Source organism: Balaenoptera borealis, assembly GCF_965194805.1.
Source record: "Balaenoptera borealis genome assembly, chromosome: 12".
NCBI classification, from domain to species: Eukaryota; Metazoa; Chordata; class Mammalia; order Artiodactyla; family Balaenopteridae; genus Balaenoptera; species Balaenoptera borealis.
Genome location: NC_138869.1, coordinates 42,837,197 through 42,863,345, shown reverse-complemented (window position 1 = coordinate 42,863,345; position 26,149 = coordinate 42,837,197). Strand labels below are relative to the sequence as shown.

Genomic DNA, 26,149 nt, shown 5'->3' with positions numbered 1-26,149 from the left:
GTGGGGCTGGCCTGGTGCCTCACCCAGTGGGCCCTGCTGCAGGCTGCCCTTCCTGCCTGCTGCACCCGCGCCCTGGCCCGGTTGTGGGAGGGGGCTGGGGCCTGGCATTACGCTTGTGGCTGTGGCGCCCACCCTCTGTTTTCCTTGCATGGCTTCAGCTGGGCCTCCCACTGCGGCCAGCCCGGGGGTTGATGGTGTTCTGTTTTTGGTCCCTGAAGCGTATCACCTGGGCCAGGAGGAGACAGACTGGTTTGATAAGCCCCGGGATGCCCGCTCTGACCGGTTCAGGCACCACGGGGGCCACGCAGTCTCCTCCTCCTCCCAGAAGCGAGGCCCTGCCAGGCACGGCTACCACGACTACGATGAGCCCCCCGAGGAGGGCCTGTGGCCACACGATGAGGGTGGCCTGGGCCGCCATGCTTCAGCCAAGGAACACCGACACCATGGTGACCACGGGCGGCACTCAGGCCGCCACACTGGCGAGGAGCCGGGCCGGCGTGCTGCCAAACCACACGTTCGAGACCTGAGTCGCCATGAGGCCCGGCCTCACCCTCAGCCCAGCCCTGCCCCAACCGTGCAGAAGAAGGGTCAGCCTGGGTACCCCAGCTCTGGTGAATATTCACAGCCATCCCGTGTTCCATCAGCTTACCATCATGCCTCTGAGAGCAAGAAGGGCTCCCGGCAGGCCCACTCAGGGCCTGCTGCACTGCAGCCAAAGCCAGAACTCCAGCTGCAGCCGCAAGGTCGGCAGGCAGCTCCAGGTCCACAGCAGTCACAGCCGCCTCCATCCAGGCAGACGCCCTCAGCAACAGCATCGCGCCAGCCGCAGACACAGCAGCAGCAGCAGCAGCAGCAGCAGCAGCAGCAGCAGCGGGAGGGTCTCGGGCTACAGCCTCTGCAGCAGGCCCCTTCGCAGGCCCGCCTGCAGCAGCAGGGCCAGCCAGCTGCCCGGGGTCCGGCCCCCGCTGCCAGCCAGCCAGCAGGGAAGCCTCAGCCAGGGCCCTCAACAGCCACAGGCCCCCAGCCATCAGGACCAGTAAGTAGGGCTCCAGTACGTGGATCCTCCCCAGGGTGGATGCTGGGACTGCAGCTTGGACAGCCCCTTGGTTCCAGGCTGGGCAGAGTTGACGGGCGGTAGCTCAGCTATGGGTTCTGTGTTGCAGCCGCGGGCAGAGCAGGCGAACGGCTCTAAAGGGACTGCCAAAGCACCCCAGCAGGGGAGACTTCCTCAGGCCCAGCCACCACCAGGACCTGGACCTGCAGGTGAGCCTGCCTTTGGACGCCCTTGGCTATGACCAAGAGTACCTGGGCTGCCCTCTCCCTGTGCTGACTGGCACCCTGAGCTCCCCTGCACTGCGTGCCTTCACTGCTCCCTGAGAAGGTGCCCAGTGCACTGAAGGCCTCCCCAGCAGAAACGAGCCTGGGGTTAGAATGAGCCAATGGGATCACCAGCACTGGGACATTAGGGCCCAGGCAGCTCTGGGCAGGGAATCTCGAAGGTGCTGGTGATCACAGGGCCAGGACCATGGATTCTTACTGTCTCCTTCCTTCCCCTTCCCTTCTCTCCTCTGCCTTCTCATCTTCCTCTGCCTATTCCTCCCTTTCTCCCTCTTTATCTTCCTCAACCTCCTTTTTTCTGCTTCCTCCCACCCCTTTTCTTCCCACTCTTACCTTCCTCTCTTTATTTCTCTATCCTTCTCCTCACCCTCCACCTCACAGGGTACCTGTGAGATTTCCTCTCAGCTGCTCTCCCACTCAGACCCTGAAGAGCCAGGCCAAGCACAGCTTATGATGGTGGTTTCTTTACCCCTAGGCATGAAGGCTGGAGCCAAGCCTGGAGGGACCCCAGGGGCTCCTGCCGGCCAGCCAGGTGCCGACGGGGAGAGTGTGCTCTCCAAGATCCTCCCTGGTGGGGCAGCAGAGCAGGCCGGCAAGCTGACGGAAGGTACGCACTGCCTACAGCTAGGTCCAGGGTGGACGGCTGCTCCAGGGCCCTACTCTGGCAGAGGTCGGGTCTGGGGAATGGTTCTGGGCTCAGTCACCCAGGCACAGGCCAGCCCGAGGGCCCACCTGCTGTGGTCTAGTGGTTCTCTGGGTAGTCCCTGCCCCTTAGGCTGAGCTTGGCTTCACTGTGCCAAATGGCCTTGACTAGGAGGGAGCCTAGCCTGACTTCCTGACCTCTCCTTTTTCTGTCACAGCTGTGTCTGCTTTTGGCAAAAAATTCTCCTCCTTCTGGTGACCATGCCCTGCAGGGTGAGTATGAGCTGCCTGTACCCACCCTCCCCTGGGAAAGGCCTGAGGCGCTCGAGTCGGGGCTCTTAAGTCCTGCGGGGTCTTCTGGGAGGAATGTGGTCTTCAGTAGTGGGTGATGTGGCCAGAGCTGCAGTGTCCTTCCCCTATGAGAGTGGGAGGAGGAAGAGGAAGAGGGACCCTGTGCGCAGAGGTCCCAACATGGGGCCAACACAGTAGAGGTCCCCAGCAAAGGGAAGCCAAGGCCAACATCCCTTTGTCCTTTTCTACCACCCCTTAGCCCCCAGCAGGGCTCCTAAAGCTATGAGTTGACATTAGGTTGTAGGTGGGTCCCCCTGGGATACAGCTCCTCCCAGCCCTCCTCTGTAAATGCTCCCCAGGCTCTTGAGGAAATGAAGGGAGATGATATCATTGCTGTGGAAAAATCTCTGGAGTCAGAGGCCTGGGCGCAGCTCTGGACTCTGCGTATAACAGTGAGTATCAGGACTAGGGTTGGGTGGGGCAGAGGAGGGAGTGAAGGGCCAAGGCCTGGCTGACCAGACTGACCCAGTTCCTATAAGTGTGAACTAGGAGGGACCTGGTGGGCTTCCTTCAGCTAGGATGGGCCCAGCTGCTACCTGGGAGGCAGAGACAACTGAGCTGGCTGAGGTGACTCAGGTAGTAACCTTGGGAAAGGGCCCGGCAGAGCCAACCGTGCCCCACAACTTGGGGTCTGTACACTGGGCACTGATTCCAAAGCCCCATCCCTGAGGCCTAGTGCTGGTACCTTTGCTCCAGACATTCAGATGAGGCTGGAGTCCTCAAACCCTGGAGAGCTTAGCAGCCCTTGGTGTGACGTCAAGATACAATTGGCTTCACAGGCTGAGTTCAAGACCTGCAAGGTGGAAAAGCAGAATGAGTGGAGAGGCAGACAGGAAAGGGATGGAGCGGAAAGGGAGGTCACCCAGACATGAGTCTCAGCTCCAGACCAGGTCAGCCCAGGGAGAGAGTGGAAGGGCCTCAGGATGGGAGCCCTGGCTCTCTCTGGGCTGCAATGGCCAAAGCAGGATCCGAAGCCTCTGCCTAGAGCCTCCTCTGGACCTGGCCTTGCCTCTGGGCGGGAAGGAGGAAGCGGTACATCATGCAGGATGGCGGGGAGGGTAGGCCGGCTGTTGGTGCTGCTCTGCGCACAGCCAGGGACCACCTCCTCCCATTCCATAGCCTTGGGGTCCTCTTCCTACCCCGCCTTTGCGAATTCTACTGTTAAGAGTATGGAGGTGTGGGTGCTTCTCATGGTGAGCAGGCGTGTGTTTGGCAGGGCCAGGCACTCAACAAGCAAATCACGAGGGAGCGCTGGGGCCAGCAAGGGCCTTTGCCCAGGCCTGGCCTGCTTGTGGGAGAGAGCTGGGTGCAGTGCCAAAAGGGCCACCTATCTCTGGAGGACTAGCGGGGAAACTGGAAAGGTCCAGTTTCCCATCCATTTATTCATTTATTCAATAAATGTTTGTCAGGCCCTAGGTAGGTGCTGGGCCCTGTTCTGAGTTCTGGGGATCCAGCAGGGAACAAGACCAAGTCCCTGCCCTCTGAAGCGGACAGCCCGTTAAGAGGGGGAGAGAATAAATAAGTTTTTAAAAAATGAGATTAAAAGATAATTTCTTAAGGTTGTAAGTGTTCTGAAGCCAGGGAAGCAGGATTATGGCACGGAGGGGGCCACTCTAGAGAAAGTGGTCCATGATAGGTAAGGCTCAAGGAAGGAGAAGAGGCTGTTGTGGGATGTGCCCAGTGAGGGAACAGCACCCGCAGAGGCTCTGATGAGACAGATAGGCCTCAGGGACAGACAAAAGGCCAGCACAGCTAGAGCCACAGAGGAGGGGAGAGATGGTCGGGGTGACGTCGGGGCGGGGGGGCAGGAGCCAGCTGGGGTGGGCTTTGTAGGCGAAAGTAAAGAGCCCAGAATTTATTCTAATTAGAGTAGCCACAGTGCAGCACCTCAGTGTTCTTCCTGCCTTCACCCCACGACAGCGGGCTCCCTGACACTTTCCCACCCAGCTGGATGTTTCCTCTGAGTTGCCCTGAAACAGATATGAAATCAGAAGTTGTGCTGAAGGGAGGGGAAAGAGGGGCAGCCCATGGACCAGGTCTATGGTAGGACCCACCTTGGGTGTAGGGCCAGGGCAGTGTCACTAGGGAGGGAAAGGGACCACTGGCATGGTTCCTTTTGTTCTGTGTCCTGTCACACGATGTGCGTGGGCTACTGAGACCACTAACTTTGTAATTAAAAGAATCACCCTCAAGCTCTGGCATTTGGCTGATTGGGCCAAGCGGTCAGTGCTTCTGTGAGTGTCTATCTCCTGGTGTCTTTTGTGGAAATTTCAGAAGTGGGCTGGGAGAGGCTCGTTGTTTTAAACAAAATCCCATCTCCCTCACTCTTAAGAAACAAAAAGCAACTTGTGTTAAAGAAATGGCCTTTCCTGGCCAACCTGATTCTTTCTTCCTGATCTTCTCTTTATGACCTCAAACCTGCCCAAGCACCCCTCTCCCCCAGCCTCAGTGGGGTGGGATCCCATGGGTGAGGAGGAGCCAGGCCGTCAGCATGTGGCAGACAGCTGGAAGGAGTGTGGGCGGGAAGCAGCTGTCCACAGTTCTTGACAAAATTCTTCTGTCTTTCCTGTTTCCTTCCCCCCTCCCTCCTTTTCTCCTCCAAGCATCTACAATCTGGCAAACCTTGGCCCAAAGACTCACACCAGGTGGGACGTGGCAGGCGGGCCTCAGTTGAGGACGGGATGTTTTCTAACAGCAGCTGCCGGGGTGAAACATCTGTTGGTCAAGTGGGACCATTGGCCCAGGGGGACCTGTGATTGTCTTTCCAGAGACCCTGCTCTCCTCAGGGCACCACCTTCAAGGCGTAGCCGTCGTTGGGAGGCAGGAACCCTCTCTGCAGGCCCTGCCACACGGCAGTCTTGCTGCTCTTCCCACAGCCGCCTTCTGCGGCCTGGCCAGCCAGGCTACCAATGCGTTATACACAGAGTTTGGGCGCGCGCAGCCTGTTTTTGATGGACGCTGCCCTCCCTCCACAATGCCAGAAGTTTTTCCACAGCCTTGGAGAGGGGCTTTGACTGAGGGCTGGGGGCCCCGGGCTCTGTTTCCTTCACATTCCAGCTGGCTCAGATCCCTCTGTGGCCACAGGGCCCTGCCCCCTTCACCCTGCCCCCTGGGTGACACCGGAGCAGACTTCCATGTGGCTAGCGTGGGATTGGGAGAACTTTACAAACATTAGGACCTAACACTGTCTCATCGCTGAAATAAGAGGCCATAGCACCGAAAAGCAGCGTGGGCGCTGGCTGAGGCTTCTCCCAGCCCGTGGGTGGCCGCGTGCTAGCACGCCCGCCACTATCTTCAAAGCCATCACCCCCAGTCATCGTGAGCATCCCAGCGGCACCACCATTGTCTCGACCAGCCGGCTCCTCGTTCGTACACCTGGGGATTTCTTTTGATTTCAAGAACAGCCTTAATCATTTCAGTTTGATTTAAGTGTATACCTCATAAACATTGTTCTTTTATTTCTCCCCCGACCCTTTCTCTCTTCGCTCTCTCGGCTCACCTCCTTGCCTCTCCCCTCCACCACCACCCTGTGACTGATGGTTTGGTTCCCTCTCTGCTCTGCCCCTGCTCAGCACAGGGAGAATATTGACTTAGAAGCAATAGTGGGCAGCAGGCCACCAAGAGCACAACCCCAGGGCGGGGTCTAGGGAGGCCCCTCAGCCCGCCTCTGTTTACCGTGCAACTCCAGTCCTTCTTAAGCCATCACCAGTGGACATGCTCAGAGCAGAGGGGCCAGGGCTTCTGCCAGCCAAGGGAAGGGCCCAGGGCCCTGCGCTGGGGAGTGTGGCGCTGTCCATCCACCTGGTGGACTGGGCGGTGTTCCTCCCTGAGGCCCTTCCCTTAGGGGCCTCCCTTCACCTTGGGCACAGCCACAAGTCTCATCTCTAACGTTCTATGCAATGAAATATAAACCCTCAAAGACAACTGTTAATATTTATTAAATTCCGTGTTATGTATAAGGAGTTAATTGCAAACCTGCAATTGAGAAACTGGATAGATATGCTCATATCAAACCCCTCGCTCCCTTCCCCCTCCCCCGCTCCCACCGTGTGTGTGAAATTCTCAGTCTGTGGCATGTTCGACCTGTGGCAGGACTCGCTGCTGCCAGGCGAGTCACCGCCTGTCCCGCAGTGGAGCATGCACAGCTCGCAGCCTCTTTGCACGATTTCATCCATTTTCAATGCTCGACCCTCTTGCTTGGAGTTCTTTTTGTCTCAGAACCTCTCCTTCAGGAGTGCTTCTAGCTAACTTCTGCACGAGCTAGTGAGGACCCGCCGGAATTGCTGCCCAAGCATGCCAGGCTGTGGGCCCGGCAGGACAAGGCCCCACACCCCCTGCAGGTTTCTCTGACCAAGATGTCTCTGAGGAGACACGTGGTGGGAGCCCGCACAGGATGTGTGCGTGTGAACATTCTGAAGGTTTGCTGTAGGATTTCCATCTGTAAGTCACTCCCCCACTTACCCAAGCCCTGAGCCAGAGACATCTGGCCGCCCCTTCCCAGCGGGGCACTGCTCAAGAGCAGAGCTGGGCTGCGTCTGTAGCCAGAGAGACAGAGGCCAAGGGTAGGGCCCAGCTCCTGACTGCACCTCTCCGTGCCTCTCCTTTGTGGCTGGGAGGCTCAAAGGTCTGTGAGCCAGGAGATCTGGCCAGGGGGCCAGAGAGTGCTCAGGAAGAGCTGGAGTTTTGGCATTTGTGGTGAGGACAGCTGACAGTGTCATCTTTGATCAGAGTGCCTATTCACATAGACAGTGGCTTCAAGCTGAGTTTCTTGGGAAGCTTCTCAATAACAAAACTTACAGAAGGTTCTGTTGTGACACTCTCTGCATCTGCCTCCAGGACCTAAACTCCCTGCCAGCCCCTATCTCTGAAGCCTAAGTATCCCACTGCTCATCAGCTTCTCTACGACTGAGCCAAGAGTGCGGCAGGTGGTAGCTGCCCGACCCCTCCAGGCCTGGCCTTCCTCCAGAGTGCTCTGGTTTGCACCATGCATTTCTCAGGGGTCCACATTTCTCATCCTTTCCTATAAGGTCTACAAACCCCTTCAGAGAGGGATCCTGGCCCACCTCTGGCAGCTGTGGATGAGATAGGAGGCTGTCAACCCTTGTGTTGGGCCTAAGACCCTGCCCTTCTGGATTTGGGCTTCACCCATCCAACGGGACACCTGCCTCATCCCAGAGATCAGGCCTGGGCTGTATGAGGCCGTCTGTGCAAGGGCTGAAGGAGGCCACCATCTGGCACCTCTGACCACCCAGGGCCAGGTCTTTGTGGGGATGTGCCTAGTGGCTGGATACATGAGGGACTAATGCAGTGATCCTCCCCATAAAAGGCCAAGGGATGGGACCAGGAGCAGGGAACAGGCAGGGAGATGACAGCAGGTCAGCCTCCATCAAAGCTAGTTTCACGCTCTCAAATGTTGACTTTTCAGCAAATCTCCTTTCTGGCCAAGCTCTCTGAGTTTGAAATTTCTGACATCTGCCACTCCCTAACCCCCAGCGTATCCACAGGACACATCTGTACCTATCACCCCTTGTGAAGGTGGCTGGAGCAGGCCTCTGGGCCACAGGTGTCCTGGCCCTTGTGTGGATACAGCTGTGGCTCTGGGGTCCAGAGGCTGAGGGACCAGCATTCGATGCCTTGGGCAGTGGGGAGCACCAAGCACATTTCCACATGGGCAAGGGGTTCTCTGGGATGCAGTCCAGGCCTTCTCTACACCCTCCCCCGACCCAGTGTCATGAACAAGGGCACTGCCGCCTCTGTCTACTTAAGGGCCTAATGCATTCACAGTGACACCCCCCTTCCCCACCATCCACTTAGTCCTTGGGAAGAGAGGGTGGTCTCAGGGCCCATGATGAGTGGGCAGCAGTGGCAGCAACTATGGCCTGTCTTCTGGAGCCTGTGGGGAGTTTTCCAGGCAGATTCTTTGCCATGACAACAAGGTCCTGGCCTGTTGGCCCCTCCCTTGCCCTCGTGCCCCCTCCCCCCATTCTGTAAATACTTGTCATTGTGGACTCTAACAGGGTCAGAGGGACAGGCCTGACCCACTGAAACTCCTCAGAGATATCATTTCTGTCTCCCTGGGTACCAGCAGCCCTGCTGCCATGTGCACTGGGGTGGCACTGGAGAGCCATGGAAGTCATGAGATATTGTGTGTGTATGCATGTGAACAAGTGTGTGAATGTGTATGTGTGTGTGTGTCTGCCTCATTTGGCCTCTGGGATCAAATCAGCTCCTTCTCTCTAAGTGCAGTGCCCTGGAGAGTGGTGGCCGCCCAATGCCTTTCCTCTGCTAGCTTCCATGTCTTGTTTTTGCTTCCCCCTCACTCCTTCCCTGCCTCCCTTCTTTCCTCTCTCCCTTTCTTTCCTTCTCTCCTTCTTTATTTGAGGGGGGAAGAGTGCTGTACAAAGTCAAACAAACAAGTTTACAGTTGTAAGTGCAATGAATGACCCGAGTCCTCCACATGACCTTGTGAATCGTGTGCCGTCCTCCTGTGCTCTGTGAGAACTCGTGGTACTTCAGTGTCCCTCCCCCTGTATTTGTAACAAGGTAATTCTGTGGTATCAGAATAAAAGGACTTGATATAAACAACCTACAGACTGTCTCTGGGATGGTTTCTGAAATGGGAAGGCGTAGGCAGAGGAACAAATCCCCAAACTGTGACAGTCCTGCCTTTTCACAGTTAAAGGGAAAAGAGTGAAAAGGCAAAGTTGCAGAAGTACTGGCAAGGCCAGGGCTGAGTTCATACCAACCTGTCCAAAGACAGTGGGCCTCTCCACAAAGGCGCCCCAAGGCAGGTTTAATGCTTGGACCTGGAGGGAGCAGTTAGCTCACTGGACAGACTGCTGAGCGACTGTGCCTCCACAGCCTTTGAGTGTCCGGGCTGCACAAACAGCTTTCTAGGGCCTGGTTCCCTGGGGAAGCAGGTGAGCAGGTGCTGCCCCCTGGTGTTGCCAACAAGCCCTACACCTGTCTGCCTTGCTGTGTCCACTCCAACCCCCAAACTCTTGGGGGCTGCTAGATCTTAGTCCTTCCCCAGGATGGGAGCGCCTCCTTATCAAAGTAACCCAGAGTTGCTAGAAATTTTTTAAAACACAGGTAAATGAAATGAGTATCAGCCTCACCTCTGGCCTTCCCTAAAGTTAGTAGCTTGATGCATGTCTTTCCTTCCTGTTTGTGTTTTTCTTTTTCATTTTAAACAGAAGCCAGAAGGCACAGTACTTACTGTTTTCTAGCCTCCTGTTTACTTCTACACATTCATTCCAAGTACTTAGATGTTCATCCTCCAGTGCCCGGCCTCCAGAGAGCTGCACCATGAGTTTACAGCCAGTCCACTGCACACGCCCTCAAGGACAGGCACCATGTTCCCAGTTTTCCTGTTATAAACAATGCTGTAATGAACATCCTAGTTTCCAACTTTCCACCCAGATTGGTGGCTGGGGCCACTCTTTCTGCTCCAAGTTCTGGCCTTAACAGTCCTGCACACACTGGATGCTCACAAGTAAGTGGCCTCAGAAAGTGGAAACTGTTTTTAGTTAACTAGTCCAATGGAAGGAGAAGCTGCAGGCCAGTCAAGTGGGATCTCAGTGAAAGGCAAGGCAGGGCGCAGGGAGCCAAGGCCCTGAGGTGTGGAAGACCAGCCAGGCTCAGGGTATATGGAGGAGGGGACATCCATTGCTGCTGGCCTGACCAGCCTCTCCTGCCCTCTTCTGCCATTGTAACCTGCCCAGTCCAGTGCCACTGTCCTGAGGGAGCCTGCCTGCCCAGGTTTTTCTTTCCACAGGAAGCTCTCTGGTTCTGGGTGGAGCCTGACCCCACCAGGCCCTCTACACCCAAGAACTTGGGCTGAGACCTGGGAAGGCAGACAGAGGCCCACGCGCTCATGATCCCCAGCAAGGTGCCACTGAGCGGGGCGGGTGAGGGCTGCAGGGGCAGATAGCTTCTGGGGTAGGCCTGGTGGCCGATAAGACCAGGCGACACCCTGTGAACTTTGCACCCGCCCTTCTTTACCCCACGCCCCGGAGCTCGAGCTCTGCGCCCTCTGCCAGGAGCACACCTCCGCCCTTCTTTCCTCGTCGGCCTGAGAGCCCCTCCAGAGCAGGGCCTGGCACCATCTGGTGAATGCTTGCCTCGTAATGGACCAGAAGGACCCGACAGTTAGCCTCCGGCCTGCGGGAGACCCCAGCTGGGGCTGACTTTGGCTTGCACCCTGCCTGCCTCTCAGGCCCCCGCCCCTCACCTCTCTTTTCCTCGACTTTACCCTCGCAGGGCTCAGCCCCGCCCCCACCCCCCACCCCCGCGTCTTCGAAGAGTCCTCGGTCCGCAGCCTCTCAGGACCTGCCCCCGGATGCTTAGGGCCCACCCCCGTCCGGCCTCATCTGCCCTCCTCCCGTGGGCCCTGTCGTTCTTCACACACCTCGCCCCTCCCTACAGACCCGCTCCTTTATTCCGTTAACACAGCGCCAACCCCTCTCCTCGGAGACCCCATTCCCTCCCCTCCCAGTAACAGGCCGGGGCTTGGCCCACAGAGCTCGCCTCTCTCCAGCCTAGCCCACCCCGAAAGGCCTGCTCCTTTCCCCGAGGTCCCTGCTCTTCCCCTCCAGGACTCCTGGGGCCGCAGCTCCAACTTGTTTCTCACAGGCCCCACCTCCTTACCATCGAGGCCCCGCCCCTCGGCTAATCGTCCTCGCTCATTCGTCGAAAGTCCCGCCCCTCTCACTGCGCGGCAAGGCCGCGGCGGAGACTGGCCGAGCCTCTCACTTCCGGGCGCCTGAGCGCCCCGCCTCGCCCCGGCGGCCCAGAGCCACCATGGAGCGGCAGGTGAGGGAGCGGCCCGCGGTTCCCGTGGTGTTTGCAGCCCGGGCCGGGCCTGACCCTGCTGTGTCCCCTGCGCAGGTGCTGCTGAGCGAGCCCGAAGAGGCGGCGGCGCTGTACCGGGGCCTTAGCCGCCAGCCCGCGCTGAGCGCCGCCTGCCTGGGCCCGGAGGTCACCACGCAGTACGGCGGTTGTTACCGGACGGTGCACACTGGTGTGTGTATGGAGGGGAGTCGGTGGAGAGGAGGGGGGCGTGGAGGGCTAGCTGCCTGACAGTGCACACGGGTGTGTGGAGGAAGGCCGGGCTTGGAGAGTGTGGGTGTGGAACAGTGCATCAACAAGAGGTCTGTGCACACAGGTGTATGGGGGGGGGGGGCTATTTGGGGTATTATGGGATGGTGCCCATGAGTGCAGAGTGTGGGCCTTGTAAGGGTCACCCCTGTCATCGTATCCCACACCTGCCCTCAAGATTCTAGGGTGGATGCTAGGAGCAGTAATCGTTTCTCTCCAAGACGTTGCCAGCCTAGGCTCTGGAGGCCTAGACTTGAGAGTTGTGGCCAAGTGTTGCACATCCTGCCCCCCAGAATATCTGGAGACAGACTGAGGGAGGTTGGGTAGGGGAGGGGGTAACCTGTGCTGGGACTGGTCAAGTTGAGCAGCCTCATGCCTCTCCTCGCAGAGTGGACCCAGAGGGACCTGGAACGCATGGAGAACATCCGATTCTGCCGCCAGTACCTGGTGTTCCATGATGCGGACTCAGTGGTGTTTGCAGGGCCTGCGGGCAACAGTGTGGAGACCCGGGGCGAGTAAGTTTGAGGGAGGAAGCTTACAGGCAAGGCCGCAGCCATCTGCAAGCCTTTTATGAATGCCCACCCTGTGCCTTGGTGTGGGTAGGGCCCAGAAGGGAAGCCAGGAGCCAGATCCCTGCCCCTTGGGAGCTCAGGTAGTCTCTAGTGACATGGTCATAAGCATTGGAGTCTTGCTCCAAACTTGGGCTGGGACTAGAGGCCCTGCCCCAGGGAAGAGAGGCAAGGCAGCTGCCATGGTAGGGCTAGAAGGGCTGCAGGGGCGGTTGTGGGCCAGAGCCTCAAGAATCTTGTCTAAGAGGTTGTGGCCAATAAGGGGACAGGATGGGCTATCACTGGGTGGGAGGTAATACTGACCTGCTCCCCTGTATCTTCCTCAGGCTGCTGAGCAGAGAATCTCCTTCAGGCACCATGAAAGCCGTGCTGCGCAAGGCTGGAGGCCCAGGCACTGGGGAGGAGAAGCAGTTTTTGGAGGTAAGTCTGCCTAGGACCACGTGGTGGGTAATTGGGGGCTCAGTCCCACAGGTAAGGCTCTGTTGGAGGACAGGCAACCTGACTCCCAGATGTCCTTAGGTTTGGGAGAAGAACCGGAAGCTCAAGAGCTTCAACCTGTCAGCGCTGGAGAAACATGGGCTGGTTTATGAGGATGGTGAGGCATCTGGCTGGTGAGCAGGCAGGGCGGACAGGAGGGGCAGCCATAGCCCAGGGCTCCCCCTGATCGGCCTTCCTTGCACCCAGACTGCTTTGGCTGCCTGTCCTGGTCGCACTCGGAGACACACTTATTATACGTGGCAGAGAAGAAGCGCCCCAAGGCTGAGTCCTTCTTTCAGACCAAAGCCTTGGACGTCAGTGGCAGCGATGACGAGGTGGCCAGGCTGAAGAAGCCAGACCAGGCCATTAAGGTGCTCATGGCCATGGCCAGTCCATGAAGGCCCCTCAGGGCAGCGCTGGGGTCCACTATGCTCTCTGCCCACACTGTGCCTATCAGAACCAGGGAGGTACTGGCTTCTAGGGGGCAGGGCCGTCTCCTGCAAGACAGGCTGGGCATTGAGTGTCTTGTGTTCTCAGGGGGATCAATTTTTATTTTACGAAGATTGGGGAGAAAACTTGGTTTCCAAAAGCACTCCTGTACTCTGTGTGCTGGATGTCGAGAGCGGCAACATCTCTGTGCTTGAGGGGGTCCCTGAGAGTGTGTCCCCTGGACAGGTTAGTGCTGACTTGGCCTACATCACTCCTGAAGTCTGGGGGCCCTGCCTGAGCTACTGTCCCTTGATCACACCTGTCCTGTGGTCTTGTTTACAGGCATTCTGGGCCCCTGGGGACACAGGTGTTGTGTTCGTGGGCTGGTGGCATGAGCCCTTCCGGCTGGGCATCCGCTTCTGCACCAATCGAAGGTGAGGACAGTCGAAGGGGCAGGGCAGGGGGCCTTGCAGCTCAGACCGGCCTTGAAGCTGAGTGTCTCTCTGGTGGTTCCAGGTCAGCCCTGTACTATGTAGACCTCATCGGGGGGAAGTGTGGTAAGTGCTGGCACCTACCTGTGCTTCACTGACACACACCGGCCCTGGCAGCCTGCATGATGCTCGCATTTCTGTCTGGTCCAGAGCTCCTCTCGGATGACTCTCTGGCTGTCTCTTCTCCCCGGCTGAGCCCAGACCAATGTCGCGTCGTCTACCTGAGGTTCCCATCTCTGCTCCCCCATCAGCAGTGTGGCCAATTGTGCCTGGTGAGCTGGGGTTGGGGTGGGGGGAGGTCAGCAAGAGAAGGGGATGGTGGATGAGAGCTGGAGGGTCAGCTTCGTCTCCCCACGGGCCCCTCAGTGGACCTCCTGTCCTGGGTGCAGTGATGGTGTGAGTTCTGCCTTTCCTTCTCTCCAGGCAAGGCCTGGAGGCTGAGAGTGCTGTCATGGGGGCTCTGCACAATCAAGACTCACCACCTTGAGAGCATCCTCTGTCTACAAGAATGCTCCTCCCTTTGCTTCTCATCTGCACGTGGCCAGACTCTGCAAGGGGCTGGGATATAGTGGGCAGTTACAGAGTCTCAGTCCTTGTAAAAGGGCCCTTAGTGAAAGTCAAAGGCCCCTCCAGACATCTGGTCCAGGTCACCAGAAAGGAGACACATCAAGCTTCTCTCAGGTCCTCCCCTCCCTGCCCTGAGGGCACTGCGAGTCCCCTGGTGAGCCTGACTATTGTGTTCTGTTGCAGTATGACTGGTATACCAGGGTCACCTCCGTGGTGGTGGACGTTGTGCCTCGGCAGCTGGGAGGTAAGGGGTGTCGGCTGGGTGGGTGCCGAGGAGCATGCAGTTCTGTTTTCCTGCCATCTGTTATCCCTGCTCAGGGCCAGCCTCCTCAGCTCTTCCTGCCTGGGTTCCTTCTGAAGTCTCCCTGCTGCTGGGCCAGCCCCAGGTTCAGCCTCCACGGGGGTGGGGCCATCACCATAGGGAATGGTTCTGATAGAAGGAAGTCAGCTGGACCAAAGCTGAGATCAGAGTGGCCCAAGCTGGCTGAGGCTTGAGATTATTTCATTTGTGCTGCAGCCCATAGATTTATCTTGTTTTTCCAGTGGCTGCTTAAAGCCACTGCTCCTTTAAGGGGTCTCAGAAAGTACACTAGATTGGCAGGTCCTGCCCCAAGGGTGCTCATTCTCCCACTCCCAGCCCCCACCCCAGCGTTTGTCTAGTCCAAGCCCTTGAGGCAGCAGGGTCTCTGGGAGGGTGGCTCTTGGCTGACAAGCTCCAGTCACAGTTTCGGGAGCTCACAACTCTGCTTGGGATCCCAGACTATCCCAAGGACGTGAGGGGGTGAGTCTCTTGTTTTCTTAGGCCGCCTGGTCAGTTCCAGGAGTCAAGGACAAGGGATGGCCTCCTTTTCCTGTCTTTGGGTTACAGGGATGCAGCAGTGGGGACCCGGTCTGAATCCTAGCTCTGCCCCTTATTAGCTGTGTGTTCTTGGACAGTATCCTGACCCCCTGAGCTTCCATTTATTTATGTGAGGAGGGGGTGGTTGTTCCTGCCTTCTTTGTAGGATTGTAGTGAGGGGTAAATGAGTGATGATGTTAGAGGGTAGGATTTATTCAGGCCCGAGTGCCAGGTACTCTAAGTACGGTTAGAGACAGACAGATGTCTTGGTTACAGCACCTGCTGCCTCCCAGCGGCCCATAAGAGCAGCTCAGAGGAATGCCAGTGCATTCAGTTTCTCTCAGAAGCTCTTCAGCTCCACCTCTTCTGGGCCCTCAGAGGCTTCTCCCCTTCAGCCCCCTCTTCAGGCAGCTCCTCATTGCCTAGGGTACCCCCATGTTATGTGGCTGCTGTTCTGTCACAGTTCTGGGGCCCCAGGTGAATTCCCCAGCAACGCGGCCTGCCTCATAGTCTGGACACACACACACACACACACACACACAACCTCCACTCCTGGACGTGGCCCCCAGCTCTCTGCCTTTGCAGAGAACTTCTCTGGGATCTACTGCAGCCTTCTGCCTCTGGGATGCTGGTCGGCTGACAGCCAGAGAGTGGTTTTCGACTCGGCTCAGCGCAGCCGGCAGGTGAGGAGCCCTGACTGTGTTGAGAAGCAGCCCTCGACCAACGCTCAGGAGCTGTGGGCCTGGGACATAGCACACACACACTGCCAGGTGGACCGCCCAGCTCACAGGTCTCCCTGGCCCCTTAAGGCCCTGCCTGCCCCTGTCCTGGACTCATTTTTCCTTGAGGGGGCTAGCTGCCCTGGTACCCCACAACAGAGCCCTTGGCCCTTTCTCCTGAGGCAGAGATGCAAAGCCCCCACCCTCAGCATTTCCATGTGGTGGGCAAGGGGGCTGCCACTGGGGCGGGCCCCTGAACACCATACGGGGAGCTGATGGAGATGGGACAGCAGCTTTCTCCCAGGGATTGGGTGGGGACACCACAGTGTGCCAGACTCCTTGGGGGTTAGATATCGTTTGGTCCTCAGGGTAGCTCTAAGGAGCTCAAAGGCATTCCTTATCTTGCCCAGGGTCACTTAGCAAATTGTGATGGAACTGGGATTTGAACCCAGGCCCTCAGGCCACTCCCTACTGCACTGAGTAGCTATCACCATAGTCACTCACAGCTCTGGCCTTGGCCCAAGGGTCCCCAAGAGGGTAGAGAGGTGGTGGGGGCAGGACCCATAGGGCTCTTGGATGTGGTACCACACGTGGCCTCCTCTCTGCTTCAGGACCTGTTTGCTGTGGACACCCAGATGGGCGGTGTGACCTCTCTGACAGCTGGTGAGCAGGGCTGGCGAGTGGGCCAGCCAGGCCAGGGGTGGGACTGGAGCTCAAGCATGTGGGGCAGCCACATGCTGACTCTGAACCACTGACTCTGCACCACTCTGCACTCTCGGCCACTCTGCACCACTGACTGTCCCACAGCCTTTACTGACAGTCTTGTGAGGACCCTGCCTATGCAGGACCCTTACTCAGCCAGCAGACTGCCTCCTGGCTCTGCTCTGCTCCCTGTGTCCTGGCACTGCCTCAGCACGGCCCCCACCCTACTTCTCAAAGCCACAAAATTCTCTCTTGCCAAGATCTGCCAGAGTCATCCTTCCCCCTCGCCAAACCTCAGGCAGAGGCACCTCTGCCAACACAGGGCGCAGAACCCCTGGGTTGGCTCCCTCATCTTCCTGTTACCCAGGCCTGCTGATTCTGCCCCTAAAGTGTTTTTGAGTCCTCCACCTGCCCTGGCTGTACTCACTCCACAAAGCTACCGAAGGATTGTTCCCAAACTGCATCTCATTGTATAGTACCTGCTTAGGAATCTTAATCTCCTTGGTCCCCACTGCCTAGAATTAGCACCTCCCCCACCAGCCTCCTGGGCCTAGCTGCCACCCCTGCAGACTGCAGTCATCAGGTGGTGGGTGGATGTGCCATGTGGTCTGGTGTGTCCCCAGATCTGGCAGTCCCAGGGCACAACCAGCGCCTGCTGGATGAATGGACTGCGAAGAAGGCTCACCCAGAGCTGTGTGCAGTTGTCTGTGACAGTCCCTCTGTGGGCATCCCTTTGCTTCCCAGGGAATAAGGGGCACCTCACTATAAAGCCTCCAGCCTGGGACTCTGGCTCTGCAGGGAGTGGGTGGGAATAGTGGTGGCATCTGCCTTTTCCAGGGGGGTCAGGTGGAAGCTGGAAGCTGCTCACAATTGACCGGGACCTCATGGTGGCACAGTTCTCCACGCCCAGCCTACCCCCATGCCTGGTGAGTGTTGGTGGGCCCCGGGCCAAGAGGCAGGGATTCTGTGCAGGCAGAGTTCCCCAGGTCAGGGAACTGGCCCGAGTCTGACTGTGGCTGGTCAGCATGTGAGAGGCCAAGGTGTGGACCCAGCCCAGTATAGTCCACGAGGGTCTGGCACTATGGGGAGAAACTGCTGGGTTAAGGTTTGCTCTGTTCAGAACAGGGTGCCTGGGAAAGTGCTCAGTCCTCTAGCATAACAGCCTAGAAGCTGAGGAGGGAGGGGTACATATGTGTGGTTATGTGAGTACCTGTGTATATACCAGCTCATGACAGGAGTCCATGCTGTACCCTCTGGAGGTGGGCAGATGGCCCAGTATAATGAGAGCTGCCCACTCTCACACTGGTGGAAAGGCAGGGAGGCAGCCAGGCCACCTGTGACACACTCTTTCCTTTTGGCAGAAAGTTGGGTTCCTGCCTCCTGAGGGGAAGGAGCAGGCGGTATCATGGGTGTCCCTGGAGGAGGCCGAGCCCATTCCTGAAATCTCCTGGAGCATCCGGGTACTACAGCCACCCCCAGAGCAAGAGCATGTGCAGTATGGTGAGCTGGGCAGGGGCAGAGGGGCACCTTCTCCAAGTTCCCCAGCACATAGTGTCTGTGGTCACCTTTCCCATCTCCTGTCTCACATTTTGGGATTTTTTGAGATGACCTCTAAGAGATTTTTTTTTCCTCTTGTGGATGGTCATGGGGAGTAGTGTCCAGGCATCTGAGTACCTACTCTGGGTATCAGAGCTGGGCATCACCAGGCCAGATCATCTGCGGTGGGATAACGGAGCCCAAAGAAGACAGGCCTACGTAAGGCCTCTGTGACCACACCTCCTCCAGAATGTTGCCCCTGCAGAGACTGGGACTCCCTGACTAGGGCAGAAGGAGCATGAGCGTCCTGGGGTCCATGTGTCACAGTGTGGGCTACCTTGGCCAGGTCTCTTGTTTCAGAGGTCAGCTGCAGACCTGCAGCTACAGCTGAGGCCTTGGCTGGGGAAGCCCCTCGGCAGTAGAACTGGCTCTGCTGATTGCTGCTTTTCCCCTGCAGCTGGCCTTGACTTTGAAGCAATCCTTCTGCAGCCCAGCGACCCTCCAGACAAGACCCAGGTGCCCATGGTGGTCATGCCCCACGGTAGGCAACTGGCCTAAGAGCCCCTGCCCTTCCACAATCCCTCCTAGCTGGCTCTTTCACCTTCTCTCTGTTCCCTATCTGCAGGGGGACCCCATTCATCCTTTGTCACTGCCTGGATGCTGCTCCCAGCCATGCTTTGCAAGATGGGCTTTGCAGTACTACTAGGTGAGGGAGCAGGGTGCCGCAGCTCTGGTAGAGCTGTGGGGTGGTGGTGATGGTGTGGGCCTGGTCTGTACAAGCACTGCGGGTACCACCCTAGTCTCCAGGCCTCTGCAGCCTGGACCTGGTAATCACTATCAGAAACTGCCCTGGCCAGTCTCTGCCTCCATGGCGTGGTGATAACATGAACTAACTTGTGACTGCCATGGAAAGGGTGTGTGGTCACTGGGCAGTCTCAAATCTCTTTGCCCCTTCCCCTTGAGTCTGGTGCAGCTAGCCTCAAGGCCTACTTCACATATAGGTGAAAGGGCGCTGGGAAGGTCACTTGACCACCCTGTCTGGTCCCTCCCTGGCCTCCAGTGAACTATCGTGGCTCCACGGGCTTTGGCCAGGACAGCATCCTCTCCCTCCCCGGCAATGTGGGCCACCAGGATGTGAAGGACGTCCAGGTAGCAGGGGCTGGGGCTTCTGGACAGGCTGGGGGTGTGGCTCCATTCAGCTGGGCAGGCAGCTGGCTGCAGCGTGATCTGCCCACCCTGTAGTTTGCAGTAGAGCAGGTGCTCCAGGAGGAACACTTTGACGCAGGCCGTGTGGCCCTTATGGGTGGTTCCCATGGTGGCTTCCTGTCCTGCCACCTGATTGGTCAGTACCCGGAGACCTACGGCGCCTGCGTGGTGCGGAACCCTGTGATCAACATTGCCTCCATGATGGGCTCCACTGACATCCCTGACTGGTGGGTGTGCCCAGAGGTCCCCCCCCTTCTCCCCCCGACTCCATACCCTCATGGAGCTCCCGCAGGCCCCAGAGCTCCTGGGCCTGCATCATCTCAGTGTCTTGTAGGTGCGTGGTGGAGGCTGGCTTCCCCTACAGCAGCAACTGCCTGCCAGACCTCAACATGTGGGCTGAGATGCTGGACAAGTCGCCCATCAAGTACACCCCTCAGGTACGCAGCCCTCCCCCTGCCCAGTGCACCACCAATCTGCCCAGAGTCCCGGGCCCTGCTCACCTCCGCTCCCCACATACCTAGGTGAAGACACCAGTGTTACTGATGCTGGGCCAGGAGGACCGGCGTGTGCCCTTCAAGCAGGGCATGGAGTATTACCGTGTCCTCAAGGCCCGAAACGTGCCCGTTCGGTGAGTACAGCAAGACAGCCCTGGCAGCTGGTGGGCAGGTGAGCAGGGAAGGATCCTCAATCCTCAAACATTGCTGCCCAACCCTTACAGGCTCCTGCTCTATCCCAAAAGCACCCATGCACTATCAGAGGTGGAGGTGGAATCAGACAGCTTCATGAATGCTGCGCTCTGGCTGTGCACGCACTTGGGCAACTGAAGCCCTACCACTCTGCATGAGCTGGGTGACATATGCCACACTTGGCTCTTGGAGAGCCCCAGGGTCTGGCAGAGCGGCAAGAGGCTTCCTGGGCTCTGGACTTCATGGATGGGTGAGCCGAGGAATGTAGGCTATATGCTCATAATAAATGAGGACACAGAGTCTAGTTCCTGCTGGTACTTTGTACCAAGCCACCCCTAACCCCAGCCCCACCCTTGGGGTTCAGAGACCGTAGGCCCTGGGTGTGGTAGCCATAAGGACGGCATCTACTTCCAGCGTGAGAGGGGAGGGGACAGCGAGAGGCTCAGCTGCTGCCTGTCCTGGCCAAGTAGGACTCCACCAGGCTAGCTCCCTCTGCTGCAGCCCCTTCTGTTAGAAACTGCCGTACACCACCCTTCTCCTCCCAGCAGTTTATTTAGGGGACTAGTGAGGCCCTGCCCTTCACAGCACCCACAGGCTAAGGTAGTGCTAGGGTCAGATCGCCCAGTCCAAATTGTGTTGGACTCAGCCACTCAGGCCCTAAGGAGGAGTTGCCAATTCATTCCCTAGAAGCAAAGACTAAGAAGCACCCTGCACAGGCATAAAGAGGAAAGGTGGCTTTATGTCTGACAGAAAGCTTCGTCCTCCCCAAGGCCCACAGGATTGAGGCTGGGACTAGCCCAGCCTCATGACCTTGTGAATCCAGTCCACAAACACAGAGACACGCATGAAGATGGATGGCCAGCGGGGCCGTGCGCACACTCGGTTGGGGATTATAATTCCCTGCAGGACCCAGCAGTCGTGAGTAAAGCAGGCAAGTGGGCCCCCGTAGTCACCCTGGTAGGTGCAAGAACTGGTGAGGGCCTGGACCATGGTAGAGCCTAGACCCCTTGGGGGTGAAGCAGTACATTTTCAGCTTGCCAGGGGCCCTGCCACTGACCTCACAGGCTCCAACAGGGGCCAACAGTCCTTCAGTGCACATCTCACTCTCGCGTACGCGACCTCGGTGCTTGATGTTACATTCCCGGTTGGAGATGACATTGAGGGAGGCTATGTTCAGGACCGTGTTGTCCCCTGTACCTACAGTGAAGGGAATGGGAAGAAGGAGAGGGTCTGTGGGTAGGATCCAAGGCTGGGCCTGTTGGCCTGGAGCAGTCCATGCCCCTGCAGTGTACTCTTACCTTTGGTCTCGCCCCAGCCTGCGATCTCACACTTGGTGCCTGGAGGCACCACATACCACTCAGGGGGCAGGCAGATCAGGGCCACACGCTGGTTCAGGGTCACAGGTCTTTAGCAAGAATGACGGCATTCAGGGTCTGAGGCCACAAGGCCCAGCCCCACCTCACACCCTCTTGACTTGTCACACACCTCTCCAGCTTGAGCAGAACAAGCTGGGAGCCAGAGGGCCCGCAGACCATCTTGGCCACTGAGATGCGCTGCAGGCCTGGCTCTCCGGGCTGTGGGTCCGGGAACAGGGTGCCTAGCCACACCTCATAGCCAGTGAGAGGCCCATGGCTGAGAGAGAAGCTCTGCTACATCAGTTGAGACTCATAGTCTGCTGCCCAACACTCACCCATTGGCTTGCCTAGGGAAGGTGGCTAAGGGGGAGAGGAAGGCAGGGGATTGGGACTGGGTCCCCAAACCCAAGGAAGGCTCACCAAGAGGAGAAGCACTGCCGGGCAGTCAGAACCCACTGCTCTTTCACTAGGGAACCTCCGCAGAAGTGCTGGCCCTGCCTGGAGGAGTGCAGGTTAGGAAACAGTCCTGAGACACAGAGACACAGGCTGGACCTGCCATGTCTTGGCTAGGATCTGTGAGGCTGGGGCAGGTTCCTGCCCCCCTACTGGCACAAGCACAAAGGATGTAGCGTCAGCCCCTGTCTTGGAGAATCAGGCAGTTGTGCCTCACCGGTTGCGCAAGCTGACTGTCCAGGGTGAGTTCCCAGGCTGGCCACCCACCACACGCAGCTTGGAGCGCCGTGGGTCCAGGCGGGTCACTCTCTTGCCACACTTCTCAAACAGCACCTGGTCTGGGGGATAGAATGTGCTGGATGAAACCCCGGACTGGATGGAGATGGGGGGCAAAGGGACCACGACGCATGCCTGCCCCAAGTCCGTACCTGGGGGGTCCAGGATGGATGGCGGTTGGTCATCATCTGAAAGACCCAAGTTCAACCGCGTTAAGGGAGCCAGCCTTTGGCGGTGGAGGCTAGGGGCGGGGCCCCGGGACTGTGTCGCCGGTGCTCACCGCAGCGCCGCAGTGCACAGTAGTCGAACGGAGTCCCCGGATCCGTGGTGTAGCACCAGGGCCCGTGACTGTCCCCGTCTGGGTTCCTGCAGAAGTTCTCCTCCAGTGGTGCGTGTGGGGTGGAGGTGGGTGTGAACCTAGGCGGGAGAGGGAGCAAAATCAAAGCAGGGTAATCCCAAGCCCTCGCAAGCCTCCAGTTGGAGAGCCGAGGCATGCCGCCCTAGGGTTAGTCCCGGGCGGGGCCTGTGGCCTCGGTCTGGGAGGCGCCAGGCGCGCTGGCGGACTTACTGCGGCTTGTGCGGCGTCCCCGCGGACCAGCGCTGACACCGGACGCCCTTTCGGGTCTTGCTGACCGAGCCGCGGTACAGTTCCCCCGCGCCGTGGTAGCAGGCTGCGGCGGGCGGACGGGGGCGACCGTCAGCCGGTTCTCGCCCCAGCCCTCCGGCTCCGTGCCTCCAGCCGCAGCTCAGGCCTTACCCTCGGGCCGCACGTCGTCGGTGCAGCGCCGGATCTGATAGCAGAAGGCCACGCGCATGCCAGGCCGCGATGTGAAGCACCAGGGCGCCTCCGATCCGTCGGGGTTCCGACAGAAGTTCTCCCGAAGGTCCCTGAGCAAGCACGCAGCTCAGCCCGGGTGGGTCCCAGGTCATGGGCTGGCCAGCCCGGCTGGGCGGGAGCCCAGCCTCCAGCTCCTCCCCAAGCCCCGCCTTCTTTCAAGCCCCGCCCGGGACCCCCCTCAGGTCCCACCCGCAGGAGTACTAGGCTCCCAGCGGCGGCCAGCCAACTCACTTGCACGCATACTTTTCCGGCGCAAAGCGATGCTGATGCGGATGCTGCGCGTCCCAACGCTGGCAGGGCACGCCCGCGGCGGTGGTGTTGACCGTGCCCCGGTAGCCCTCGCCTTTCCCGCGGAAGCAATTGAGCGTCGTGGCGTCCCGGCGCGGCTGTGCCTCGGACCCTTGGATGGACCGAGGCCGGTCGGAGCCCGAGTCGGAGGTGAGACCGGGGCTGGGGCGGAGCCCCACTGTCGTTGGGCCACCGCCGGGTCACGCCCAGCCCCTCCTCTAGTCCCAGCCAGGCCACGCCCCCACGTGTCCCAGGTGCCCTCCCACGCCCCGCCCTCGCGCTCTACCGCAGCGAGGGAGGTCGCAGAACTCTCGCTTCATCTGCGGGTCCGCGGTATAGCACCAGGGCCGCTCCGAGCCGTCCGGATTCCGGCAATAGTTGTCGTCCAGACTTTTGTCCAGGAACCTAGAGGCGGTAGCCGGGCGTGAACAAGAGCCTGGGACTCGGGCCCTGTCTGGCCCCAACCAACTAGGTGCTACCTTACATCGCCCCGCCCCTGGAGTCCTGGGCCCTCCCCTTGCCCGCCCTCCTCCTGCCGAGCCCGCCCACGCGTACTTGCGGGGCTCGAAAGGGTGAGGGTGCGGGTGCTGCAGGTCCCAGCGCTGACACTCGCGTCCTGACTCCGTGCGGTCCACTGAGCCGCGGTAGTCCTCGCCATTGCACCAAAGGCACGCGGCTGGAGACACAGGGCCGATGGGTTCGTGGACGGGCGTGGGCATGCTCCTCCCGCCCCAGGCTTGACCCGGAGCTGCTTACCCTCCCGGCAGGACTTAATGCCGCAGCTCTGGAAGCGCACGGCAGGGTCTGTTGTGTAGCACCAGGGACCTCCGGGGTCCCTGTCCGGGTTGCGGCAGAAGTTGTCCTCCAAGCCATTTCGAAGTGTGGGTGTGTACCTGTGAGAGTAGCAATACAGTGCGTACTGGGGGCAGGCGCCAGGCCGGCAGGGACAGAGGGGAGCTGCAGTCTCTCACTTGTGGTCATTGGGGAACCTGTGGCTCCAGCGCTGGCAGGGTAGGCCACCCATGGTGATGGCCACGGTGCCCCGGTACTCGACCCCATTGTCCATGATGCAAGTCCGAACATAGACTGGGAGCAAAAGACCCAGGATCAACAAGGCCTGAGACCCCAGCAGCCCTCTCCCCAGCCCGCCCTTCTCTGCAGCCACTCACTCACTTTTCTTTTGGAAGAGATCGCAGCGCCTGGAACGCTGCAGCCGTGTATGAGCTGAGTGCTGGGTCCATGGCAGCAACTGGCAACCATGGCTGCTCACATTGTAGTGGAAGGCCCTGGGAGGAGGAGCCACAGGGTAACTCAGTGCCCAGGTTCCCCTACCTCCAGTCTTATCTAGGTCCTGTGGCCACTCACCTGCAGTCCAGTAGGGGCCCACAAATCCCTGCACATTCTTCAGCATTTGCCACATCTTCTTGCCAAGGCCTGGGCCCCACTGCGTGTAGCAGATGTTGCAGCTCCGTACCCCGGAGCACCTGGAAGTCATTCAAGGGCGAGCGCTGCCCTGCAGCGTGGGCATGCATGTCAGCACATGTATATCAGCACGTGCACAATTTATTCATTCAGGGGATCAAACTACAAGGCCTCTGGAGTGGACCCTGTCAGCCCATTCAAGGGTCAGACCCCTGTACTGGGTGGGAGAAGCAGGCCCAGACATGATAGTTATCACTAGTGCACCTGTTTAGTGGGCAAGGCACTAGGCTCAGCTGTAAAACATATACTCTGAGAGCAGTGGGTGATGGTGCTTGCCCCATGGAGCTTATCCCATCTCATTTCTCAGATGAGAATGAGAAGGCTCAGAGCTACCTTATTAACCATGCAGAAGCCCAACCCAAGCATTCTGACTCCAAGTCTAGGCTCTCACTAGCATAAGGGCATATGCTAAGTTAGAGAATTAGATCTGGCTCATAAGGGATAACTGCCTGCACGTGTGCCTGCATCTGTGTGGTCCTAATACTGCCTCAATGCTACAGCAGACGTTTTAACGCAGGCCTGAATAGGCAATGTGTTTATGTGTTCCTGGGGCTGCCCAGCTCTGCGAAAGAAGCCAAGGTCACTCGCTGCTCCATGCCCAATAGGAAAGTAAGTTCCGGGCTCAAAGAGCGGGATGGGCCTGGGGCCAACCCCTTTCTGAACGCAGATGGGGATCAGGGCTGAGGGGAAGGGCACTCACCAGGGGCCCCTGAGAACCCGGTCAGAAGCAGCAGGAGTGGGAGCCACCCCATCCTCCTAGCTGGAGGCTGCACTGTGACCCACCACAGCCCCATCCGGGAAGTTGTGAAACCTGTCCCTACGGGATTGGGTGGCTCTGTCTCCACACCCCCACTCTAGACTTGCTGGGGCCTGACCTGAGACCCAGTGGCAGGAATGGAGGTGGCGCCAGGCCTCAGGCCCTATAGGTGAGGTACAAGGGTCCTCACTCTGGCACAGTTAGCCCCCCGAGAGGCCTCCCTATGTAGTGGGCAGTGTTGGAAAGGTTCAGTGGGGACACTTGAGGTGCCCTGGGGTGGGGGTGGGGCCCCATGGGACCCCACTGCCCCCCCTCCCTTAGCCCCACCCCTCCCCCTCCCCGCACCCTAGGCTGCTTTGAAGGGAAGGGCAGTGTGGACATGGTTGCTGCCAGAGGCCTAGGTTCCAGCCCGAAGGTGGTGATATTAAACTTTTCTGAGCTTCAGCTTTCCCCTGTAAAGTGGAGAATATTCCCTGCCCCAGCCTGAAGCAGCCTGCCCCTTTTGCTGTCTTATCGGCCCCAGCTGGAGGCAGGTCTGCCCACGCCCCTGCCAGCAGAGCCCAGAGAGGCTCCCCTCGCCCCGCCAGAGGTGCCATCCCAGGGAAGGTGAGTGAGGCCACCTTTCTGGCCTGAATGGAGGTGAGGGTGACAGGTGGCAGGGACCCTGGGAGGAACGGCCTTTCAGACGTCCTAGGGGACCTGTGGGCCGGACCTCCAAGTACGGGTAGGAGTTGAGATAGGTGGCCAAGGTCTCTCCCAGGACACAGCGTTACGACATGGCTGGGCCAGGAGCTCCTCCTGCGCAGGCGGGGGTCGGAGGAGGTTGGGCAGTGGGGCAGTGGGGCGAGGCGGGGGCCGGGAACGTCCCGGCTGGAGGCCGCGGAGGAAGCCTCCCCCGCTGGAGGCTGTGGAGCGGCCCCCTGGCGGCGGTCGGGCGCGGGTCGATGCGCGTGCGCGGCGGCCGCGCGGTTTGGCCCTGGACAGGCGCCGTAGCTGAGAGCTGGGCGGATGTTGTGAGCCGGGACGCGGTGGCCGAGGCTGGGGGTGAGT

The 26,149-nt window shown here is 59.0% G+C and overlaps 4 protein-coding genes and 1 long non-coding RNA gene across 13 annotated transcripts in view; 3 read left to right on the top strand and 2 right to left on the bottom strand.

Moving 5' to 3' along the window:
* Positions 1–8,922, top strand: part of BSN (bassoon presynaptic cytomatrix protein) — a 92,225-nt gene extending 83,303 nt beyond the window's left edge. Inside the window, exons 7-12 of the mRNA XM_082347990.1 lie at positions 219–1,036; positions 1,164–1,263; positions 1,814–1,945; positions 2,199–2,253; positions 2,631–2,723; positions 4,935–8,922. Of these exons, the coding sequence (XP_082204116.1) occupies positions 219–1,036; positions 1,164–1,263; positions 1,814–1,945; positions 2,199–2,239 (1,091 nt within the window). The 3' untranslated portion in view covers positions 2,240–2,253; positions 2,631–2,723; positions 4,935–8,922. The remainder of the gene's footprint in view (positions 1–218; positions 1,037–1,163; positions 1,264–1,813; positions 1,946–2,198; positions 2,254–2,630; positions 2,724–4,934) is intronic.
* LOC309608329 lies at positions 1,953–10,557 on the bottom strand. Its single transcript, XR_014232805.1, has 3 exons — positions 9,551–10,557; positions 3,017–3,124; positions 1,953–2,396 (listed from the first exon to the last, which is right to left on the bottom strand). It is a non-coding gene; the product is annotated as an uncharacterized lncRNA (long non-coding RNA).
* Positions 10,558–10,978: 421 nt separating this feature from the next.
* On the top strand, positions 10,979–19,949 carry APEH (acylaminoacyl-peptide hydrolase). 3 transcript variants are annotated; one of them, XM_082348017.1, is made up of 22 exons: positions 10,984–11,145; positions 11,221–11,353; positions 11,819–11,945; positions 12,326–12,419; positions 12,519–12,594; positions 12,684–12,847; positions 13,014–13,151; positions 13,248–13,339; positions 13,422–13,462; positions 13,547–13,668; positions 14,147–14,207; positions 15,387–15,484; positions 16,132–16,183; positions 17,060–17,148; positions 17,584–17,722; positions 18,216–18,299; positions 18,384–18,464; positions 18,819–18,907; positions 19,001–19,191; positions 19,299–19,401; positions 19,486–19,592; positions 19,683–19,949. In XM_082348017.1, the coding sequence occupies exons 1-22, from the start codon at positions 11,134–11,136 to the stop codon at positions 19,786–19,788; spliced, it is 2,199 nt and encodes a 732-aa protein (XP_082204143.1). In that variant the 5' UTR covers positions 10,984–11,133; the 3' UTR covers positions 19,789–19,949. The 3 variants fall into 3 exon arrangements, with proteins under 3 accessions (XP_082204144.1, XP_082204145.1, XP_082204143.1); XM_082348018.1 differs by lacking the exon at positions 13,422–13,462 and having other exon boundaries at positions 10,979–11,145; positions 13,039–13,151; XM_082348019.1 differs by lacking the exons at positions 12,519–12,594; positions 12,684–12,847 and having other exon boundaries at positions 10,982–11,145.
* A 420-nt stretch (positions 19,950–20,369) lies between these two features.
* MST1 (macrophage stimulating 1) lies at positions 20,370–25,243 on the bottom strand. Of its 5 annotated transcripts, none has more exons than XM_082348024.1 (18): positions 25,043–25,243; positions 24,226–24,373; positions 24,034–24,146; positions 23,832–23,946; positions 23,617–23,753; positions 23,416–23,536; positions 23,147–23,265; positions 22,804–23,038; positions 22,492–22,622; positions 22,303–22,405; positions 22,015–22,151; positions 21,887–21,922; positions 21,676–21,796; positions 21,426–21,503; positions 21,136–21,282; positions 20,949–21,055; positions 20,708–20,847; positions 20,370–20,604 (listed from the first exon to the last, which is right to left on the bottom strand). In XM_082348024.1, the coding sequence occupies exons 1-18, from the start codon at positions 25,134–25,136 to the stop codon at positions 20,443–20,445; spliced, it is 2,244 nt and encodes a 747-aa protein (XP_082204150.1). In that variant the 5' UTR covers positions 25,137–25,243; the 3' UTR covers positions 20,370–20,442. The 5 variants fall into 5 exon arrangements, with proteins under 5 accessions (XP_082204150.1, XP_082204146.1, XP_082204148.1 ...); XM_082348020.1 differs by having other exon boundaries at positions 22,804–22,972; XM_082348022.1 differs by lacking the exon at positions 25,043–25,243 and having other exon boundaries at positions 22,804–22,972; positions 24,030–24,146; positions 24,226–24,313.
* A 244-nt stretch (positions 25,244–25,487) lies between these two features.
* The window catches only part of RNF123 (ring finger protein 123), a 29,448-nt gene continuing 28,786 nt past the window's right edge, over positions 25,488–26,149 (top strand). The window contains exon 1 of one of the 3 annotated variants that reach the window (XM_082347992.1): positions 25,488–25,705. The gene's annotated coding sequence lies outside the window, so the exon portion shown is untranslated. Of the gene's footprint in view, positions 25,706–25,972; positions 26,144–26,149 lie in introns of those variants that run through there. The other 2 variants (XM_082347991.1, XM_082347998.1) reach the window with 2 other exon arrangements.

Excerpts from the sequence above, each read along its gene's own strand:
- APEH (XM_082348017.1), top strand. Across the intron at positions 15,485-16,131 it reads CGGCTCAGCGCAGCCGGCAG|GACCTGTTTGCTGTGGACAC; the intron begins GTGAGGAGCCCT and ends TCTCTGCTTCAG. Across the intron at positions 16,184-17,059 it reads TGTGACCTCTCTGACAGCTG|GGGGGTCAGGTGGAAGCTGG; the intron begins GTGAGCAGGGCT and ends TGCCTTTTCCAG.
- MST1 (XM_082348024.1), bottom strand. The coding sequence starts at position 25,136 with ATGGGGCTGTGGTGGGTCACAGTGCAGCCTCCAGCTAGGAGGATGGGG. Across the intron at positions 24,374-25,042 it reads CGGGTTCTCAGGGGCCCCTG|GGCAGCGCTCGCCCTTGAAT; the intron begins GTGAGTGCCCTT and ends CCCACGCTGCAG. Across the intron at positions 23,754-23,831 it reads AGGTTCCCCAATGACCACAA|GTACACACCCACACTTCGAA; the intron begins GTGAGAGACTGC and ends CTACTCTCACAG.